Source organism: Rhinatrema bivittatum, chromosome 8 (genome assembly GCF_901001135.1).
Source record: "Rhinatrema bivittatum chromosome 8, aRhiBiv1.1, whole genome shotgun sequence".
Lineage (NCBI taxonomy): Eukaryota > Metazoa > Chordata > Amphibia > Gymnophiona > Rhinatrematidae > Rhinatrema > Rhinatrema bivittatum.
In genome coordinates this window covers 79,127,454-79,149,850 of record NC_042622.1, presented here as the reverse complement: position 1 = coordinate 79,149,850, position 22,397 = coordinate 79,127,454, and the positions used below count along the sequence as shown (strand labels likewise).

General features: G+C 46.6%; 1 protein-coding gene across 3 annotated transcripts in view; it reads right to left on the bottom strand.

Annotated features, from left to right (window-relative positions):
• Nucleotides 1-6,596: 6,596 nt before the first annotated feature.
• Nucleotides 6,597-22,397, bottom strand: part of GLE1 (GLE1 RNA export mediator) — a 181,564-nt gene continuing 165,763 nt past the window's right edge. For all 3 annotated transcript variants that reach the window (XM_029612699.1, XM_029612698.1, XM_029612697.1), the window contains one exon: nucleotides 6,597-7,370. In XM_029612699.1, coding sequence (XP_029468559.1) covers nucleotides 7,302-7,370 — 69 coding nt within the window. In that variant the 3' untranslated portion in view covers nucleotides 6,597-7,301. The remainder of the gene's footprint in view (nucleotides 7,371-22,397) is intronic.

Genomic DNA, 22,397 nt, shown 5'->3' with positions numbered 1-22,397 from the left:
ATGCCATAAGTCTAAGAAGTAAGATGGAAGAATTAGAATGTATAGCAGTGAATGATGACAGACTTAATTGGCATCTCAGAGACATGGTGGCAGGAGGACAACCAATGGGACAGTGCTATACCGGGGTACAAATTATATCGCAATGACAGAGGGGAACACCCGGGAGGCGGTGTGGCGCTTTATGTCCGGGATGGCATAGAGTCCAACAGGATAAACATCCTGCATGAGACTAAATGCAAAATTGAATCTTTATGGGTAGAAATCCCTTGTGTGTCGGAGAAGACTATAGTGATAGGAGTATACTACCGTCCACCTGGTCAGGCTGGTGAGACTGACAGTGAAATGCTAAGAGAAATTAGGGAAGCTAACCAAATTGGTAGTGCGGTAATAATGGGAGACTTCAATTACCCCACTATTGACTGGGTAAATGTATCATCGGGACACGCTAGAGAGATAACGTTCCTGGATGGAATAAATGATAGCTTTATGGAGAAATTGGTTCAGGAACTGACAAGAGAGGGAGCAACTTTAGAGCTAATTCTCAGTGGAGAACAGGATATGGTGAGAGAGGCAACAGTGGTGGGGCCGCTTGGCAATAGTGATCATAATATGATCAAATTTGAATTAATGACTGGAAGGGGGACAGTAAGTAAATCCACGGCTCTCGTGCTAAACTTTCAAAAGGGAAACTTTGATAAAATGAGAAAAATAGAAAAAAAACGGAAAGGAGCAGCTACAAAAATAAAAAGTGTGCAAGAGGCATGGTCATTGTTAAAAAATACCATTATAGAAGCACAGTCCAGATGTATTCCACACATTAAGAAAGGTGGAAAGAAGACAAAATGATTACCGGCATGGTTAAAAGGGGAGGTGAAAGAAGCTATTCTAGCCAAAAGATCTTCATTCAAAAATTGGAAGAAGGATTCAACAGAAGAAAATAGGATAATGCATAAATGTTGGCAAGTTAAATGTAAGACATTGATAAGACAGGCTAAGAGAGAATTTGAAAAGAAGTTGGCCGAAAAGGTAAAAACTCACAGTAAAAACTTTTTAAAATATATATCCGAAGCAGAAAGCCTGTGAGGAAGTCAGTTGGACCGTTAGATGATCGAGGGGTTAAAAGGGGCACTTAGAGAAGATAAGGCCATCGCGGAAAGATTAAATGATTTCTTTGCTTCGGTATTTACTGAAGAGGATGTTGGGGAGGTACCTGTACTGGAGAAGGTTTTCATGTGTAATGATTCAGATGGACTGAACCAAATTATGGTGAACCTAGAAGATGTGGTAGACCTGATTGACAAACTGAAGAGTAGTAAATCACCTGGACCGAATGGTATACACCCCAGAGTTCTGAAGGAACTCAAAAATGAAATTTCAGACCTATTAGTAAAATTTGTAACCTATCATTAAAATCATTCATTGTACCTGAAGACTGGAGAATAACTAATGTAACCCCAATATTTAAAAAGGGCTCCAGGGGTGTTACGAGAAACTACAGACCGGTTAGCCTGACTTCAGTGCCAGGAAAAATAGTGGAAAGTGTTCTAAACATCAAAATCACAGAACATATAGAAAGACATGGTTTAATGGAACAAAGTCAGCATGGCTTTACCCAAGGAAAGTCTTGCCTCACTAATCTGCTTCACTTCTTTGAAGGAGTTAATAAACATGTGGATAAAGGTGAACCGGTAGATTTAGTGTACTTGGATTTTCAGAAGGCGTTTGACAAAGTTCCTCATGAGAGGCTTCTAGGAAAAGTAAAAAGTCATGGGCTAGGTGGTGATGTCCTTTCGTGTATTACAAATTGGCTAAAAGACAGGAAACAGAGTAGGATTAAATGGTCAATTTTCTCAGTGGAAGGGAGTGGACAGTGGAGTGCCTCAGGGATCTGTATTGGGACCCTTACTTTTCAATGTATTTATAAATGATCTGTAAAGAAATACGACGAGTGAGGTAATTAAATTTGCAGATGATACAAAATTGTTCAGAGTAGTTAAATCACAAGCAGATTGTGATACATTGCAGGAAGACCTTGTGAGGCTGGAAAATTGGGCATCAAAATGGCAGATGAAATTTAATGTGGACAAGTGCACGGTGATGCATATAGGGAAAAATAACCCATGCTATAGTTACACAATGTTAGGTTCCACATTAGGTGCTACTACCCAAGAAAGAGATCTAGGCGTCATAGTGGATAACACATTGAAATCGTCGGTTCAGTGTGCTGCGGCAGTCAAAAAAGCAAACAGAATGTTGGGAATTATTAGAAAGGGAATGGTGAATAAAACGGAAAATGTCAAAATGCCTCTGTATCACTCTATAGTGAGACCGCACCTTGAATACTGTGTACAATTCTGGTCGCCACATCTCAAAAAAGATATAATTGCGATGGAGAAGGTACAGAGAAGGGCTACCAAAATAAGAGGAATGGAACAGCTCCCCTATGAGGAAAGACTAAAGAGGTTAGGACTTTTCAGCTTGGAGAAGAGAAGGCTGAGGGGGGATATGATAGAGGTGTTTAAAATCATGAGAGTTCTAGAATGGGTAGATGTGAATCGGTTATTTACTCTTTCGGATAATAGAAAGACTAGGGGGCACTCCATGAAGTTAGCATGGGGCACATTTAAAACTAATCGGAGAACGTTCTTTTTTACTCAACACACAATTAAACTCTGGAATTTGTTGCCAGAGGATGTGGTTAGTGCAGTTAGTATAGCTGTGTTTAAAAAAGGATTGGAGAAGTTCTTGGAGGAGAAGTCGATTTCCCTGCCCTGGACCCTCTCTCGCGGGCCTCCGCCCACGAAAGGAACGAGACCAAGGCTGGGATCTTGTCGGCTGTGTCCGGAAACCGGACTGCCGGTAAGACCTATAACGTCGCTGTGCCCTGGCCCTGGTTCTACCGGAAGAAAATGACCTGAAGGAACGCTATCTATCCTCCGGCAGCCGATGCACCGAATTTTCCCCCAGTGACTTGATGATCTGATCCAGGTCCTCTCCAAATAAAAACTTCCCCCGAAAGGGGAGGGAGCCAAGGCTCGACTTGGAGGAAGCATCCGCCGCCCAGTTGCGAAGCCACAAGAGCCGTCGGGCTGCTACAACCGAAACCATGGTTCGCACCATTACGCGAAAGAGATCATACAAGGCATCCGCCCCTTATGCTATGGCAGATTCCAGACGGTCCGCCTGGGCAGCCTCTTTGGGGGGCAACTCCTGAGAGGTGAGAAGCTGCTGTACCCAGAGTAAGCTGGCCCTTTGCGCGAGCGAACTGCACATCACGGCCCGCATACCTAGGGCGGAGACTTCGAAGACCCTCTTGAGGAAGGTTTCTAGTTTGCGGTCCTGCGTATCCCGCAGGGCCTTTCCACCCGTGACCGGGATGGTTGTCCTCTTGGTCACTGCCGACACCGCTGAATCCACCTTGGGCACCTTGATAAGATCCAAAAAATCCTCAGGGAGCAGGGTATAGCTTTTCCATGGCGCATGTGACCTTCAAGGACGCCTCGGGAGTGTCCCACTCCCTGGTGAGAAGCTGTAGGAAGGACTCATGGATAGGGAAAGCCCTTGCCCTAGGACGGAGGGCGGCAAGTACTGGATCCCCTTTGCGAGAAGAGGTGGCGACGGCAGGAGCCACAGGGATCGGCGGATCTGGAGGTGGGTCGAGGTCCAGCTCCTTAATAATATGGTGGATGAGTTCATCCAGCTCTTCTTTTTGAAAAATCCGTAGGGCTCGAGGGTCGTCCCCCTCCGTATGTCCATCCGGATGCGCCTCCGGGGGTTCCGAGGAGTCGTCTCTCACCGGCGAAGCCACCCCCGTGGTACGCCGGGGTGGCACGGGAGAGGGACCCGGCAGGGATCCAGGCGTAACAGGCGAGGCGGTGAGACCAACAGCAAGTTTAGGAACCTTGGGGGGAGGGTCCCCCAGGGGATTCGGTGCCTGTACTCCCATACCCTGCAAATTGCATTGCCAGAATAAAATCAGGTGAGAAAAACGGGGAGCTGATTGGAATCCCTGGGGGGGACCGTCCTGGGAGCCCCGGTCGGGCAAACCCCCCACCGGGGGCAAAGCCTGTTGAGAGCCAGTGCAACCAATCCTGTCTGCATCTGGGAGCGAGTCCGTCTCACGCTGTCCCCCTAAAATGGCCGCCGTTCCCAGCAAAGGCGGCATCGTGGCCGGCCCGCGTCGCCCGGGCTGAGGAGGAGGCAGGTCCGAAATCGCACCGGAGGACTGCAGGGTGCCTTCCCCGTCGGGGAAGCTCCGCTCACAAAGCCCCTCCCTCAGAAATTGATTCCCCGGTTCGCCGCAGGCCTCACACCTCGAGGACCGCGGCATGTCAGCACCGGGAAAAAAAACCTCGGGGGGGGGCCCAAAAACGAGCTAGTGCCGCGGGGGGGGGGGCCCTGGAATGGCCCTAACAACCCGCCGAAGGGGTCCAGGAACTGCGGGGGAAAACCCCCGTTTCAGTTGAGCACACACCCGCGGAGCGGAGCTTGCGAACCACGGGACCCCACAAACAACGCGTGGAGCGGCCGGAAGCATCGGCATCCACGGGGCACCACCAAAAAGAAGCAAACCTGTGGAGAAAGAAACTCAAAAAACTTCCACTTACCCCAACGGAAGAGGAAAGGAGTACAGAATAGAGAAGGCAGAGCCACAGACACACGCCTCCTCAAAAATTGAAAAGTCTTTTTTTTTTTTTTTATTTTAAGGATCCAAAATGAAGAGAAACATAAGACAGGGAAATACTGTGGAGAAAAAGAAAGAAATAACCAAAAATGAAGAAACCCTGTCAATCTGGGGGAGCTAGTGGATCCCCCTGCTCACATCTGCTGGAGTCAGAAGAATACTGAGCTCCAGCAGAGGGTGCACTACTCTATATGCTGACGCTCTCAAACTCTGTTCTGACTCCATCTGCTGGTCGGGGGATATAACCCACTGTCTCGACTGATCCAGGTACGTACAGGGAATTGAAATTTTAATGAATAACGTGCTACCTGGGAGCAGGCCTTCCCATAGTCTCCAATGTATACTAAGAGGTTTTAACCAATTTAACAAGTGCCTAACAGTTCTTCTCCTGAACCCAGCCAAAGAATAGGAATTTCAGCTGGTCTCTTATAAGCATCTAAACATTGACAGTTTTGTTTGCTTTTGGCTGGTGAAAGCTCATGCTGGGAGCAGAATCAGCTGCATTACAGGATGGTGTTGTGCCTGTTGGTCGCAGACGGCTGCATCCTCTACTGCTCACCTTTTTCTTGCCTGCTTCAACCCATGTTGGGAGAGTGGCTGCCGCTGCTTCTCCTCGCCGACCCCTTCGGTGTCTTCAGCCCGGCATGGGCGATTGTGTTTGCCATCTTTGCCGAGGATTCACCTAGGTGCGCACGCAACTCCATTCTTTACGTGGCGGGAACCTCGGGGGCGTCCCCACCGCATGACATCACGGGCCTCCGGTATTTAAACTTGAATCTCCAACTACGTTAGCAAGGAATCCTCCATGCTTCTCTGACTCGCTAACAGACATCGCTCTGGTTCGCTTACTCTGGACGACTTTGGGCACTCACTCCTCAAGGGCCTTGCCTTGCTTCTCTACACCCTTCAGGATCAGACTGTCTCCAACAAAAGCCTAGGAACTCGCTATACAGGGCCTTGCCTCGTTCCTGTCGACCCTCCGGGGTATCTCTCAACAACAAGGACGCCTAAGGTACCTGCTCCTCGGGGCCTTACCTCGCTCCTGTCGACCCTCCGGGGTCTCTCTCAACAACAAGGATGCCTAGGGTACCCGCTCCTCAGGGGCCTAATTCCGTCCCGGACCTCCGCTCCTCGGGGGTTCCCTGCTACTACAATTATCATCATCTCAGTGAGTACTGTTGCTCCTGTTCTATCTCTACATTGTCTCACTTCTCTCATAGATCCCTGGACTGCCCTTCACCGCGGACCACAGCCAGGTTCTTCCTGCTATTTGGATCTGGTGACACTACAGCGCTGCCTTTCCATCCTGCAGCTAGCAGAAGGAACACCGCCATCAGAGACATCCTCTTCTGGCAGGGATCAGTATCCACTCCTGGGACTACTCCATATTGCAGTATAATAAAAACAATTCTCTGTCTCCATACCTGCTCAGAGTTAGCCTATCATTGGGAGGAGCCATCTCTTGCAACGACAAGGACCTACACTTTATCATCCAAAACTATAACAGATGGCTTTCCTTGTTTATCTTCACTATATACTTTATTATACCTTTGTACAGAATTTAAATGCTCTGTCCACAATACATTTGTGCTATGTGCCAAAATTTGGATTTAGGATTCAGAGATGTGGCAATTACTTTCAACAATCAGAGGATCTTGAACTATGATATAACCTCTCTTTGTTAAGGGACAAAGAGTTAAGATTCATTCCAGGAGCCCATCTACAACCCAAAAATTCACACACAAAAGTAAAAATAATGCAAATTCTACCTTAAATACAAAAGTTTAATGTTTCCCTCAAATATTGCAATTTCTTGAGCCATAAAATAATTCAGTTATACATTTATTTACAAACTTTGTTTAAAACAATTGACATGATAATATACCACAAAATAGCTGTTTTGTTAATGTAGAAATCAGCAGGCAATACAGAGCTGCTGTCGGGCTTTTTTTTTTTTTTTTTTTTTTAACTGTGACACTGACAGAAGAAATACTCTCAAATTTCTCTCAACCCAATGCAGAACCGGGGGGCTCCAAGGTAGACTGAGTCCTTCCTATCACTTGTAAGGTTAACCCAGGACAATAATGAAGATAGATCCAAAACCTGAGAGCAGAGACCCAAATTTCACCTCCATTCTCTTGCCCACACCTGTAGACCCTCTAGCTGAATGACAGCTAGCCTGCTGCAAGGCAGAATGGTTTGGTGTTGATCATGAGCCAGTGATAATCATTCTTACCCATTCCCAGCAAAAGGAAATGTGACACTACCATACCTGCCTGACTGCCAAGCATGGGTCTATGGCACTCATGCTGCAGTGCTAAAGAACCCTCACTGGATGACAAACTCCAGTCCCTGTCTGCCATGCAGGATTTCCTTCGTGAATATTCAAAATATATTTTCATACATTTGATCCAATAACCATGTTCATTTGCATAGGCTGTTTACCCTGAAAAATCAGACCACTTTGCAGCACTTGAGGACTAGAGTTCATAATCAGTACCAGCAGAATCATTATTTATCAATTAAAATAGGTCTTAATTTACATATTCTAAAAAAAATAAAAAAATAAAGCACTGGCTGGAGGAACAGTGAGTAAAGGTCAGAAGGAAAAGCTAACTCAAGATCTCCAGAAAGAAGCAGTCAGGGTTCCGTTAGGCACAGGAATCTCTTTCCGTTGCAGACATTGCTAAAAAAGAAAGATAAAAAGGTTGTCAGTGTCACCCATGAAATAACAGCTGTGTATTGAATTAAAAATCACAAATGAAACAAAGCTGGAAACAATCTAGCAATAGATACAAAAGAGCCATGGGGGGAAAAAAGCCAACACAGAGAAATACATCTGAACATAAAGCCATGTTGCTTACCAGGAACAAAAATTAACAGGTAAGACTCAATTTTCCTTTTGTTATGCTTGTCCACAAAGAAAACAAGTTGCTTACCTGTAACAAGTGTTCTCTATGGACAGCCACACAAGATGGGTGACTTATCCAACAGTGCCAAGTCATTCTCTATATTTTTAGCCCAGAAATGTCTTTGAGTCCCTTCTAGGCATCCATTAGCATTGCCACAAGCCCTCCCTCATTCTGTCCTCTAACTTGTCTTCAACTTCTTGGGGAAAAGGGAGGGATTGTGTGGCTATTTGTTCTGCTGTCCATGGAGAACACCTGTTACAGGTAAGCAACTTGTTTTCTTTGTGAACAAGCATAACAAAAGGAAAATAGATTCTTACCTGCTAATTTTCATTCCTGGAATAGATCAGTCCAGACAACTACATTTTGCATTCTTACCAGCAGAATTAGAAACAGAAAAGAAAAGCTTTACTGAGCCTGTACTATGTTGACAGTGTATCACCTGCAGTCCTTCAGTATGACCTGTAAACACGCCATGATGAGTAAATTTCTAACTATTTGTCACCCTTTACAATACCAGGGGATAGGTAAAGCCCCAGAACCCAGCCCACTGTTCAACATGGAGCTTGAAAACACAACTGAACCAACTCCGTCAATGAACTAACATAACTGTATGGATTATCCAAACTTAAAAACCACAGCAGAAAAATGAGCAGTTTTTCCCAGAGAAGACAGGATTCTGTGCTGATCTGTGGTAATCCAGGAACAAAAATTAGTAGGTAAGAAAAAGTTTTCCTTTCCTGTTCATACCCAGATAAGTCCAGATAACTGGGATGTACCCAAGCTCCCCCTACACTGGACAAGACCCTGAAAGACCCGCTTGCAACACACTCTCTTCAAACCCCGCCTCTTGTGGCGCACGCACATCCAGGTGGTAATGTCTCACAAAATTGTGCAATGATGATCAAGTTGCTGCCCATCAAATTTCTCGGGATACCAACTGACACTCAGCCCAGGATGCTGCCTGTGCCCTAGTAGCAGGCACAGAACGCTCCTTGCAGACATAAGCTGATGCAATAGCCTCCTTGAGCCATCTTGTTATGGTCAACTTAGACACTATTTCTTTTCTTTGTTCCATCAAAGACATAGTTCGAACAACAAAAGCTATTAGTCATCTTCAAATAGCACAACAATCCCCAAACATCCAATAAATACCGTATCTTTGCCTGTGCAGCTGAATCCAAGCCCCTAAGGGAGGGAAGCTCCACCATCTGACTAAAATAAACAGCAGATACTACCTTCGACAAGGAAGATATGGTGCGCAACGACATCCAATCCTCAGTAAACTGAAAGAAAGGGTCCCAACACAACAAGGTTTGAAGTTCTAAAATCAGTCTGTCCAAACAGACTGCCACCAGAAAAACATTCAGCATTAAGTCCTTCAATGTTTATCAAGGGCTCAAAAGGTGAACCATAAAGGACCTTCAGCATCAAGATTCCAAGAAGGAACAAACCGCCTCACCAGAGGGCAAAAATGCTTTACCCTCTTGCAGAAAATGAATCACATATGGATATGAAGCCAAGGCCATGCATCTTACCTCTAAAACAGCCTAGGGCCATTACCTGGACCCTTAAGGAATTGAACACAAGCCCTTTCTTTAGGCCATTCTGCAAAAAGGCTAAGATACAAGACACTGAAGCCTGCAGCAGTACCACACCCTCTACAAGGCACCATGCCTCAAACACTTTCCACAACCAAACTAACTAAAAAAATGGAGGTCTCCTAGCCTGCAACAAAGTAGTAATGACCTCCACGCTTACAGTCCAAGGAACGTAGAGCCTGTTCTCCCGGATTTGAATGGGGCCTGGGAAAGAAAGTAGGTAAGATGAAATTCCGGATTTTGTGCGGCGATGACGTCAGCCGAGCAGCAGCGTTGAGACCGAGCTCCGCGGTCCCCCCTCCGCAAATCGCTCTCTAACGCAGTCCCCGTGCAGAGGGACTCTTAAAAAATAACTCTGGACGGCTCCCCAGTTGCTCGGGCTATCGCGGAAACTTCAAAATCCAGCGGGTACAGGACCTAAGGAGCAGCGAAACACATGCTGCAACGCTGAGACCGAGCCCCCGCGGCCTCACCATAACTTGCTCCTGCATGTGGTCCCATCGCAGCGTTTTAGTCCAAAAATTGCTCCGGACAGCCCCCCACTTGATCGGCCACCGGGGGAAACAAACGGACTGACAGGTAATGAGACAAAGGAGCAGCAGAAACCAAGCTTCTCATTGCCCTCGTGTACCTAAGATGGCTGCTGCACCAGAGAGCCCCAAAGTACAGGCCCCACCATCTCAGAGGAAGTGATCCGGCAGATAACCTGCAGCGTGACTGCAGCTTTGGAGGTGAGCCTGTTAAAAATACAAACCTCTATGGATGGCATTAGGGACACTTTAGAGGGGCAATCTAAATGGCTGGAGGGAGCAGAACAGGTGCTTTTGGATCATGGGGACCGGCTGGCGGAGCGAAGAGTGGCAGAGTTGCAGGCTAAACAAACAGACCTGCTGGCGAAGCTAGAAGACCAGGAAGACAGAAGCCGCAGAAACAACATTAAAATAATTGGGCTACCTGAATCTGTCAAGGACGACGAACTGCTACAATTTGTGGAGTCATGGCTTCCTGAGCATATATAGGGCTGCCGCTGCCATGAGACCACCTGTGCTGTGAAAAGATACACCGCATCGGTCCACCCAGGGAGCCCCAGGCCAGTGATGGCCCACATCCTTAATTGGGCGTACAAGATGCAGCTGCTCAGGGCCTTGCACAGAGCGACTTCAGTGGAATATCAGGGACAACGCCTGTTAATCTTTAATGATTTCTCAGAAAATACAGCAGCTCTCAGGAGGAAGATGGCTCCAGCATGTACTGAGCTACATAAGCACGGAATCCATTTTGTTCTTCTCCATCCTGCAAAACTACGTGTACGTCATGAGAACAAAGTACTATTTCTTCATATGAAAGCTGAGGCCACAGCCTTCATCGCAACGCTGCCAAATCCCGCAGTGGTATAGGGTATTCTTCCCATACCACTGCGGGATTTGGCAGCGTTGCGATGAAGGCTGTGGCCTCAGCTTTCATATGAAGAAATAGTACTTTGTTCTCATGACGTACACGTCATGAGAACAAAGTACTATTTGTACAATGGGGCAGACACATACAGCTGCCCCACAATGGGGCAGCTATATGTGTCTGCCCCATTGTGGCCTTGTCTCCTTGGAGGACCAAGGGCTTAGAATGTTACACTCCTGTTGATTAATGAGGTTTACTGGTTCAATTTAATCAAAATGTTATTTGACAATTTGAGCTTCAGTAGGCACCTGGTTTATTTTTCTGCCATATTACAGTTGTAGTTCCCACTGGGAACCTCCCGTAGTTTGGGGTACACACTGCTGATGGCGTAATTGGCGGGAGACACAGATGGGTATTCTTGAATTCCACTGCATTTGTGACCAGGTTATAATTCTTCTGTTTGATATGGAGGAGGGGGGGGGCTGGAGAGAGGGGGGTCTTGGGACGTCTGGTTAGTGGTGGGTGGCAGGCAGGGACCCCTTGCCTCTTGGAGTCTGTTAGAATGCTTGATTGGGCGTGGATGGTTGTGATGACTGGATGTATGTGTGACTGGGGATGGATGTTACAAGGGGGAAACTGTAAGGGGGAACAGGGGCAGAGACAGGGTTCAAGGGAAGGGACCAAGGAACAGTTTACTGAAATCTGTGTGCTTTGGGTCCTGGGGCCGTGGCTGGGAGGCTCCAGAATCCTCTGTTTTTGCAGATATGAGGCCCTTGGGAGGGCTTCTGTGCCTATCTACTTTTCTAGTGGGAATGGAGAAGGTTAAAATAACATCCCTCAATGTCGATGGGAGTCATTCGCCAATTAAAAGGAAAAAGTTATTAGCATTGTTCCAGCGCGCAAAGTCGCAGATGGTATTCCTTCAGGAAACGCATTTAAACGATGCTTAACATGGGAAATTGAAAAAGGAGTGGGTGGAGCAGTGCTGGTTTTCCTCCTTCTCCCTGCGCAAGAGAGGAGTAGCTATTCTTATTCATAAACAGCTACCCTTTCAGCTTACCCGTACATATCATGATAAGGAAGGGAGATATGTGGTGGACGTAGGGACTCTTAACCAGCAACAAGTGGCGTTCTGCAACATTTATGCGCATAACACCTATGCACATGTATTTTTTTCAGCAAACAACCATCCTGCAAGCATACAAGTGCTCAGCAAACAACCATCCTGCAAGCATACAAGTGCTCAGCAAACAACCATCCTGCAAGCATACAAGTGCTCAGCAAACAACCATCCTGCAAACATCCTCCCTGCAAACATTCAGCAAGTTTACAGCAAACAACCATACGCTCATCCAGAGCCCTAACCAACTAATTATTTCTCCTAATTATTTCTCCTAATCTCAGCCTTTCCTCCCATCAGTCATCCGCCTACCCACTGCACCAGCCAGCTAACCATCCACAATGTCTCTAGTACTCCCAATACCAACATTACAACACCGCCTCCCACCTAAAAGAATATCTGCCAGACAAGCCCTTCACAAGAACTTAAAAACCCTCACCCCCACCTTGATTACACCAATCACCCAGCTTCTAGGCCTCTCCCTCTTCTCAATCTCACTCTTCAATGCACAATCCCTGACAAAAAAATCCCTAATTTTCAATGATTATCTCACCGACGCCAAGCCAGATATTTGTGCAGTAACCGAAACATGGCTTAAGCCCTCAGACACAGCTTTAATAAACCAACTACCTACACATACCTATGACGTCTTCTCACTCCCGAGACTGAAAAAAAGAGGAGGTGGAATCCTTCTGGCTACGAAAAAAAGCCTGAACTTCTCCCAACATCCATTCAGCTCTAACTCAAAATTGGAAGTCGGCTTCTTTACCTCACAACATCTTCAAATCCTTCTTGTCTACGCCCCCCCAGGGTTCCTAGAATCTAATGTCTCCCCTATCCTTGAAATCACCACCATGCTCATCAACCTGGATTCTCCAGCAATCATCTTAGGAGACTTCAATCTTCACATAGACAATCCCTCTCCATCTAACAGCTGCGTAACCCTCCTCACAGCCCTATCTGCTATGGGATTCCAACCCTATGTTTAAATCCTAGCTACTTTTCACTGCTCCAAGTTGTGTAATTCCCTTGTTTTATTGTAACTGCAACCTCCTGTCAGCACCTTGTTAATGTTTTATTATTATTATTTATTATCTCATTAATACTTTGTTCCTTCAACTTTTGTTAATTGTAAACCGGTATGATGCGATTTCCATCGCGAATGCCGATATAGAAAAACTTAAAATAAAATAAAAATAAATAAATAGTCAATGAACCCACACACAAAGCGGGTCACACCCTGGACTTGATTTTCGTCAACAAAGGCATTACGAATATTTCCAACTCGAAGAACAAAAAGATCCCTTGGTCAGACCACACTCTCATTTCCACCTCTTTCGCACTGAAAGAAACCAACACTCCCAACATCCCTTCACCTTCATTCCACTACAAAAAGCGATGCTCTCCAGAAGACCTTAACACCCAATTAGTCTCCCAGCTCCCCCTATTAGACCTCACCGACCCGAACACTGCCATTCGTTCATGGAACAATATAACAGAAAATATAGCCAACAAGCTCTGTCCGTCTATTACAAAAAAATCTCACACCAATGCAGCCAACAGACAACCTTGGTTCACCAACGAACTCAGAAAACTTAAACAAAGTTTAAGAAAAAAAGAAGCGACCTGGCGTAAAACCCCTTGCGACACCACCATCTCTTCATACAAATCTACACTATACCAGTACAATTCTCTCACCTCAAAATCAAAAAAAGACTTTTATGCATCTAAGATTCACAACCTGGTCTTTGACGCCAAAGCCCTCTTCGCCTATGTCTCCAGCCTCACTCAAACCATACCGCGAGAGATCCCCGGCAACATGGCTCAATCCAAAGCTGATGAACTCGCTCAGTTTTTCCAAAATAAAATTTCCAATCTCTTAATACAACTGCCTCCCGACACCGCCGCTCTCCAGACATATCAACAACCTGCTCACAAAAACGTCAGCTTAAACACCTTCGAACCTGTAGCTTCTACTGAGATACTAGCCATCTTGAGAAAAATGAAACCTTCATCTCATCCTGCAGACCACATCCCTTCCAAACTACTTCTATCTATTCCAGACACAATAGCAACATCTTTGACAAACATCATCAACTGCTCTCTAGCCCAAGGAACCTTCCCTGATGACCTCAAAATGGCCTCAATCTCACCGCTCCTAAAGAAACCCAACCTTGACCCGAAGGACCCCAACAACTTCCGTCCCATAGCTAACCTCCCATCATCGCCAAGATCATGGAAAAACTAGTGAACTCTCAACTCTCAGATTTCATCGAAGACAACAATCTTCTCTTCACCCCACAACACGGCTTCCGAAAAAATCGAGGCACAGAATCCCTCCTCTCCTCGTTGACAGATTATATCTTAATGGGCCTGGACAAAGGAAACTCTTTCCTATTGATCTTGTTAGACCTTTCAGCAGCATTCGACACGGTCAACCACACCATCCTCCTAAACCAGCTTTCGTCTATAGGAATCAGCGGTACCGCCATATCCTGGTTCAAAACGTTTCTCAATAACAGAGGTTACAAAGTTAAAATCCAAAACAAGGAATCCTCAAGATTTGACTCTGTCATAGGAGTCCCTCAAGGTTCTTCATTATCTCCAACCCTATTTAATATCTATCTTCTTCCTCTCTGCCAACTTCTTACCGACCTCAATCTAAAGTACTTCCTTTAAGCAGACGATATCCAAATCATCATCCCCATCAAAGACACATACTCTAAAACTATTGACTACTGGGAATCATGCCACCTGAAAATCAAACAACTACTAAACAACTTACACCTCATATTAAACTCTTCCAAGACAGAAATCCTACTCATCTCTCCCGAAAACAATATCTCCAACACTACTCTTCCCACCAACCTACCTACCACACAAGTTAGAGACTTAGGAGTGTTAATAGACAACCGGCTAAACTTCAAGGCAAATATCAACAAAACAACCAAAGACTGCTTCTATAAACTCCAGGTTCTGAAGAGGATAAGACCTCTCTTCCATGCTCAAGACTTCAGAACGATCATCCAAGCAGTCATTTTTGCAAAATTAGACTACTGCAATTCCCTATTGCTAGGTCTGCCCTCATCCTATTCCAAACCACTACAGATGGTTCAAAATTCAGCAGCCCGATTACTAACAGGCGCAAGAAAAAGAGACCACATATCACCCATTCTGAAAGAGTTACATTGGCTACCCGTCCACTTCCGTATCATGTATAAAGCCATATGTGTCATCTTCAAAACTATTCATCAACGCATCTTCCTCGATCTACAAATCCCCCTCCAAGTACACAACTCGACAAGACCTACCAGAAATGTTTACAGAGGCGCCCTCAAAGTTCCTCCTGCGAAAATGACCAGACACATCACTCTAAGAGATCGTGCCACCTCCACAGCTGGCCCTTCCCTGTGGAATTCCATTCCTACAGATCTCAGACTGGAACCCTGCCTCTTAACTTTTAGGAAAAGACTTAAGACTTGGTTATTCAAGCAAGCTTTCCCAGACACAATCTAATGTCACAAGTCACGGACTCAAACCAAGGACTTCAAAATATTCAGCCATTAATCATGCCATCTATACATAGCATTTAATTTATTTATATACCGTTTAATCGTTTATTCTTTCCTATCTCTTCCTTCTTATCCAAGTTCTGCTACCCCTGTTATTTGTAACTGCTCCTTCAATCACCACAGTTCTAGTTGATGTATCTAATGCACTCCCGTTTCATGTAAACCAGCAAGATATGTGCTCATGATTGCCGGTATATAAAAACCTTAAATAAATAAATAAATAAATAAATCAAATAAATCCCTCAATGTCGATGGGAGTCATTCGCCAATTAAAAGGAAAAAGTTATTAGCATTGTTCCAGCGCGCAAAGTCGCAGATGGTATTCCTTCAGGAAACGCATTTAAATGATGCTTAACATGGGAAATTGAAAAAGGAGTGGGTGGAGCAGTGCTGGTTTTCCTCCTTCTCCCTGCGCAAGAGAGGAGTAGCTATTCTTATTCATAAACAGCTACCCTTTCAGCTTACCCGTACATATCATGATAAGGAAGGGAGATATGTGGTGGACGTAGGGACTCTTAACCAGCAACAAGTGGCGTTCTGCAACATTTATGCGCATAACACCTATGCACATGTATTTTTTTCCTCATTTAGTCAGTTTACTGACGGCACTGTCTGGGTACACTCTAATATTAGGGGGAGATTTTAATTTAGTGGCGAATAAACAGCTGGATTGTAGACCAGCTAAGCTGATCGCTCCGCAGGACGCGAGTCAGGGGATCAATTTTCTATGTCAGGAGCTTCAGCTTGAGCAGGATTACACCTTTTTTTCCAATCCACACCAATCCTACTCCCGCTTGGATTATTTGCTAATTTCTGACAAAATGTTCCCAGCGGTAGTGGAGGCGGCTATAGGTGCAATTACCATATCAGATCATGCGGTGATTCACATTACTATGCTTTGTGGAAAGGGGCCCGAGGAGCTTTTTCATGGCGTATGAGGCTAGACCTGTTTTTGGATAGCGCATTTCACCTCCACCTACAATCCTGCAGGAAGGAGTATTTAGTGTTTAATGGTACTCTGGACATCTTCCCCATGATGTTTTGGGAGGTGGGGAAGACTGTGATGCGGGGGCATATCATTGCAAATACTGCTAAGGTAAACCAACAACGGAATGAGGAGATTTTGCGCCTCACTACTGAGTTTAAGAGCGCTCAATGGCGACATATGCTTGATCTGTCCCCAACTAGAGTAAGGGTCGTGTTGATCAGCTGCAAGAGACTCTCAATAGTTGTTTACATCAAAGAGCTTCCAAATCACTCAGCTATTACCAATATCAATTATATAAACATGGCAATCGGCCCAGTAAAATGCTAGCTCATTTAATTAGACCCCCAAAAGCAAAAATAGTTATTGCAGGGATTAGGGACCGTAAAGGTCAGGATGTGACTGCTCCCGCGGATATAGTAACCAGGTTCTTAGAGTATTATACAGCTCTTTATGGGAAAAAGGGACAAGATCCTGCTGCCACGACCTTATTTTTCGAAAAGATACGATGGCCATGCTTATCTCTAGATCAACGATTATTACTAAATAAACCTATTGCTGACCAAGAAATATATTCGGTGGTCCAGGGCTTGAAGCAGAGGAAGGCTGCAGGGCCGGATGGATTAGGGGCAGAATTCTATAAAATCCTTAAATTTCACCTTCTGTCCCCACTTTCCAAATTTTATAATGAGCTAGTTAATACTATGGAATTATCCACTGCGACCAATCAATCAGTTATCCTTGTTTTACCAAAAAAAGCAAGGACCCGGCAGATGTTGGCTCATATAGACCTGTTTCCCTGCTAAATGTAGAACTTAAAATACTGGCGGCTCGCCTAAATCAAATTTTATCCACTCTAATTGGTGAGGATCAGACGGGGTTTGTTAAGGGTCACCAGGGAGTGCAGAATGTGAGGCGCACTGAGTTTGGACGCGGAAAAGGCCTTCGACTCAGTGTCCTGGGATTACTTATTTTGGATGTTAGGTCAATATGGCTTTACCGGGGCGTTTGTAACATGGCTTGGGACCTTATATAAAAACCCTAGTGCCCATATTTTGCTAAATGGAGCCCTTACGGATCATTTTGCGCTTCAATGTGGAGTGAGACAAGGATGCCCCTTTCCCCGCTCTTATTTGTACTAGCTGTTGAACCCTTGGCCATATGATTGCGGGAAGAATAGGGTTTCTCGGTGCTCAGCCTCAGTGGTCATCTTCTAAAGATAGCACTCTTTGCAGACATACTATTTGTGGGGCGACCCCGTAGTAGTGTGCCTATTATCATCAATATTTTTGAGCACTTTAGGGAGATAGCAGAGTTGAAGATCAACTATTCTAAGTCTGAAGCGTTAGCATTAGATCTGCGGCTGCAGCTCACCTGGTGTTGAGAAGGGTTGTTTTAGTGTGCCCTTGGGTCCCAGCCCGACCCCAGACAGATCCAGGACCAAACAGAGGGTTGATGGCGGGTTCCACCATGGTTGACGGTCTTACCCTCTGCCAGGCCGGCAAGCTCCCAAGGCCAACAACAGATGAATGGTTCTCCGACCATTCCGAGCCCTTTCGGACCTGCTGCATGGAACAGCATGGAGCAGTAGGCCTGGCCTGAGGATGAGGGCAGACGGGCCTTGACACGAAGACATGACAGCAAGATCGATGCAACAGCATCGTGGACGAAGACTTGACACCAAGGCTGCTGAAGACATGACACCAGGGTCGATGCAATGGCATCGCGGACGAAGACATGATACCAGGATCGATGCGACGGCATCCTGGACCAGGGTCGATGCTACAACATCAGGAACAAGACATGATACCAAAAGTGATGCAACGGCATCCAGAACGAGACGAGGAACTGACGAAGTCCAGATGAGACGAGAAGCTGGGCGGAAGGACATTGGCACTGTCTCTCAGGGCACTCTACTCAGCCCACTGAGTCGCAGACCACCCTGTCCCACTGCGCGCCCTACACAGCCAGAGGAGGCTGGTCACGGACCACACTGGGAGCTGGACAAGCGCAGGGAAGGATCCAGTCGAAGCAGAACTCCGACGGAGCCGATGTCGTCCGAAGCTCCACCAACGGCTGGCAGGACATGACGGCTCAGGAGCACAGGACACAAGTCCATCTGTAGGCTAGTCCACGCTCGGGCAAGACATCATCCGAGGGACCCCCGGCCTAACAGGTACCAAAAGGCTCAAGAGTGCTGAAGACGAAGACACAGGAGCAGGACATCAAGGAACCTGGAACATCAGGAAATGAAGGATTAAAGCGAGACACCAGGACAGGGACCTCAGGCAACGAAGACATAACTTGACATGGCGTAACAACAAGAACTCCATGGAGAAGACAAAAAAGACCTGATGGAGCTCTGGCCGGCAGGAGCCTCCAGAGTGAAGCAACTCCGATGCAAGGCAAAGACTGAGCAGCCCTTTACAGGGCTGGAGCAGGAAGTCCACTCCCTAGGTGGGGCCAGCACACTTCCTGTGCCTGGCCCTTTAAAATTTAGTGGAGAGGCGCGCGCCATTGCCCAAGGGAAGCAGGAGATCTGTGCAGGACTGCGGACAGCAGCCTGCACTGACGCACAGTGTGCAGAAGAGGCAGGGCTGGCCTGAGACGCAGGCCCGATGTAGGCAGCAGCTCCAGCCGCTGCAGGAAGCCTCGAGGACAGCTCCAGCCACCAGGAAAGACCGGGGCTTGGGGCTTAGCGCCGCGAAGATGCAGGAAACGACTGCGGCGATCCCGGCCGAGCTGGGGAGACAGAAAGTCCGCGGCTCCAGCCGCGGTGAAGAGGACGAGTCCAGGCAGCCTCCAGGCTGCAGGCAGCAAACAAAGTCCTCGGCTCCGGCCACGCTGGAAGGCCCGACGTCGGCGTCCCTGCTGCGTCGGGTAAGGAAGCAGCGTGGGTGAGTGACCCTGCTCACGGGAAACACCGCGGGCAGGAGATTCATAACACCTGGCAAGGCTCTTTCCCATTTGTGTGGGCGCCTGGGAAGCTCAGATATTTGGGAGTTTGGGTCCCTAGGGATCTCCATCTTTTATATGACCTTAATATTACGGATATGATTGCCAAAATCCTATCGCAGCTGACTGCATGGTGCCCTCTCCCGCTGAGTTTTTTTGGCAGGTATGCGCTGCTAAAAATGATCATTGTACCCAGACTTTTATATGTTTTACATATGCTTCCATGCTGGTTAACAGTTCGGGATGTACAACGCCTGCGCACAGGGTTGTCTAGGTTTCTCTGGAAGGGTAAGAGGGCACGTATAAAAGTACACTATTTTGGAACACCCTATGGAGGCGGGAGGTTACGGGCTGCCTGATTTCCGCCTCTATAATGTGGCATGCCAGCTGAGGTTTGTGGGCGAATGGATCATCGACCAATATTGTTATTGTGATGCGGGTTTACTGAATAGCATGGCCGCTCCCTGGTCACCTCTTTCTCTTCTTCAGCTAATCCCGGTAGGGTTGCGGCGCTGGTCTTTCCAAGATGTTTAATTTACCCTTGCATAAAGGCCTGGAGGTGGTTACGACGGCTAAGTGGCCTGCGAGGTCTCGCGTCTTTGTTAACTCCATTGTAGGAAATTTGGACTTTCATCCAGTCCGACACTGTAGGGGTATTTTTCAAACCTGGGCTACTAAGGGGCTGGTGTACCTTTTCCACATGTTTGATCCTGAAACCCATGAACTCGTGGATTTTCAAACCTTAACTAGAACCTTCCATATACCACCTAAACATTTCTTTGAATATCTACAAGTCCGACATTACATTCAAGTTCTCCATTGGTCTAAGGAGGAACTTGCAGCGGAAACTCTATTTGCCACCAAGCTTTTTGACACGATCTGTCTTGCTAACACTATCACTAGTTGGAAATGGCTTGGTGCGGAATATAAACGCAGGGATCATCTGACCTTACTGGCATCTCACTGGTCGACTATCCTAGACAGTGAAGTGACACCTGATCACATGCAGCGTTTGTTCAAATCCCTACATACACAGAACCTAGATTTGGGGCTTCGGGAGTTACAATATAGACTTCTGCATTTATCATATTATGATGATGTGCGGCGCTTCCGGATGGGGCTCACAGATTCCCCGCTCTGCATCAAGTGCGGCAAACAGGAAGGCACTTTGCTGCATCACCTCCTTCACTGTACGACTGTCAGTCTTTTCTGGACTCAGGTTTTGCAAGTTATCTCTCAGTGTACAAGTATCACCGCACAGCATGCTGGCATCATGGTGGTTACACATCCTCTTCATAGTCCTCTTCCTTGTCCACTTTCCAAGGCCAAATTTGGTCTAGTGATGTTATTGGCGTGTAGGACCATTTTGTCATTTTGGGTGGAACCGAATACATCTCCCCGTTACAGCTTGGTATTACCGGATGGTATCTGAGCTCCAAATTGAACTCATGGACTGACTATCGGGACATCGTACAAGAGATAAACTGTATGAGGACTGCTGGCAGGCTTTTTTTCAGGGGCCTCCCTAGCAAGATGAGGGCGAATTTACACACTGCTGGATACTCTGTTTGGGCTTAATTTTTTCCTTGGTCTCTGGGGGTGGGGGGGGGGGGGGGGGGGGATGTAGTGAAGTGGCTGCTGGATGTATGATTTGTGTGTGTGAGAGAGAAAGTATTTTGTAGGGGATGGGAAAATGATTAGACTTGGGAGTTGTATGACTGTCTTTGGGGAGGTAGGGCAGATTGACATTGGATGTGTAAAAGGAAAAAGGAAAAACAAAGGACTGGGGCTTGTGAAAGGCTATGTTTTATCCTAAGATTTACACTTTTTACAGTGATTGTTATTTCATATTGCGGCTTGACTTACTTGTTGTAATTGTTTGTTTTTGTACACTGTTCAGCGTGCTGCTCTCTTTGCATGGCCTTGTACAACCCTTGACCAATAAAAATTATTCTGACAAAAAAAAAAAAGATGAAATTCCGATAGTACCTTTGGTAAAAGTTTAGGGTGGGTGCGGAGCACTACCCTCTCATGTAGAATTTTAGTGTAAGGCGGGTAGGTGACTAAAGCCTGCAACTCACTAACTCTGCGAGCGGATGTTACTGCAAGAAGGAAAATTACTTTCCAGGTGAGATAGCGGAGATCGCAGGAATGGAGAGGTTCAAACGGAGGTTTCATGAGTCATCCCAAAACCACGTTAAGGTCCCAAGCAGGGGCCGGAGGGCAAAGAGGAGGTTTCAGGTGGAGTAAGTCTCTCATGAAGCGTGTTACTAAGGGTTGTGTCAAAATAGAGACATCACCCACGCCATTGTGGAAAGCAGCTACCGCACTAACATACACTCGTATAGAGGAAGTTTTGAAGCCTGACTCTGACAGGTGCCAGAGATAGTCCAGAAACTTCACGGTGGAGCAAGTGAAGGGGTCTATGGACATGGATGTGCACCAGACCGTAAACCTCTTCCATTTTGAACGATAAGAACATCTCGTGGAAGGCTTTCATGAAGCTACCAGGACTCAGGATACGGACTCTGAAAGGTTAAGGGGTAGGAGTATTAACCTTTCAACATCCAGGCCGTCAGGGTCAGGGCCTGGAGGTTGGGGTGGCGCAGGCACCTGTCGTTCTGAGTTATCAGAAGCGGGTTCTCCCCCAGAGAGATGTGCCGGCGTACTGATAGGTCCTGGAGGATTGGAAACCAGACCTGGCGTGGCCAATGAGAGGCTATCAGAATCATTAAGCCCTTGTCCCTCCGCAACTTCACGAGAGTCTTTGATATGAGTGAAAGTGGAGGGTACACATAGAGGAGACCGCTGGACCACAAGAGGGCAAAAGCGTCCCTCGGCGGTGAGTGGCAGTTGTGAATGAGTGAGCAGAGGTTCTGTATTTTGCAGTTGTGGATGGACGCAAAGAGGTCTATGTGTGGATAACCGAAACGTTGGAATATTGTGTCCGCTACCATGGGGTTGAGAGACCATTCGTGCGGATGGAAGGTTCGACTCAACTTGTCCGCGCCGGCCAAGTAGGTTGGCTCTGAGGTACATCGAGTGGGAAAGAGCCCATGCCCATATCTGTGCAGCTTCCTGACACAGAAGGTAGGAACCCGTTCCCCCTGCTTGTTGATGTACCACATCACCACCTGATTGTCAGTCTGAATATGGATGGCCTTGTTTGAGAGGCA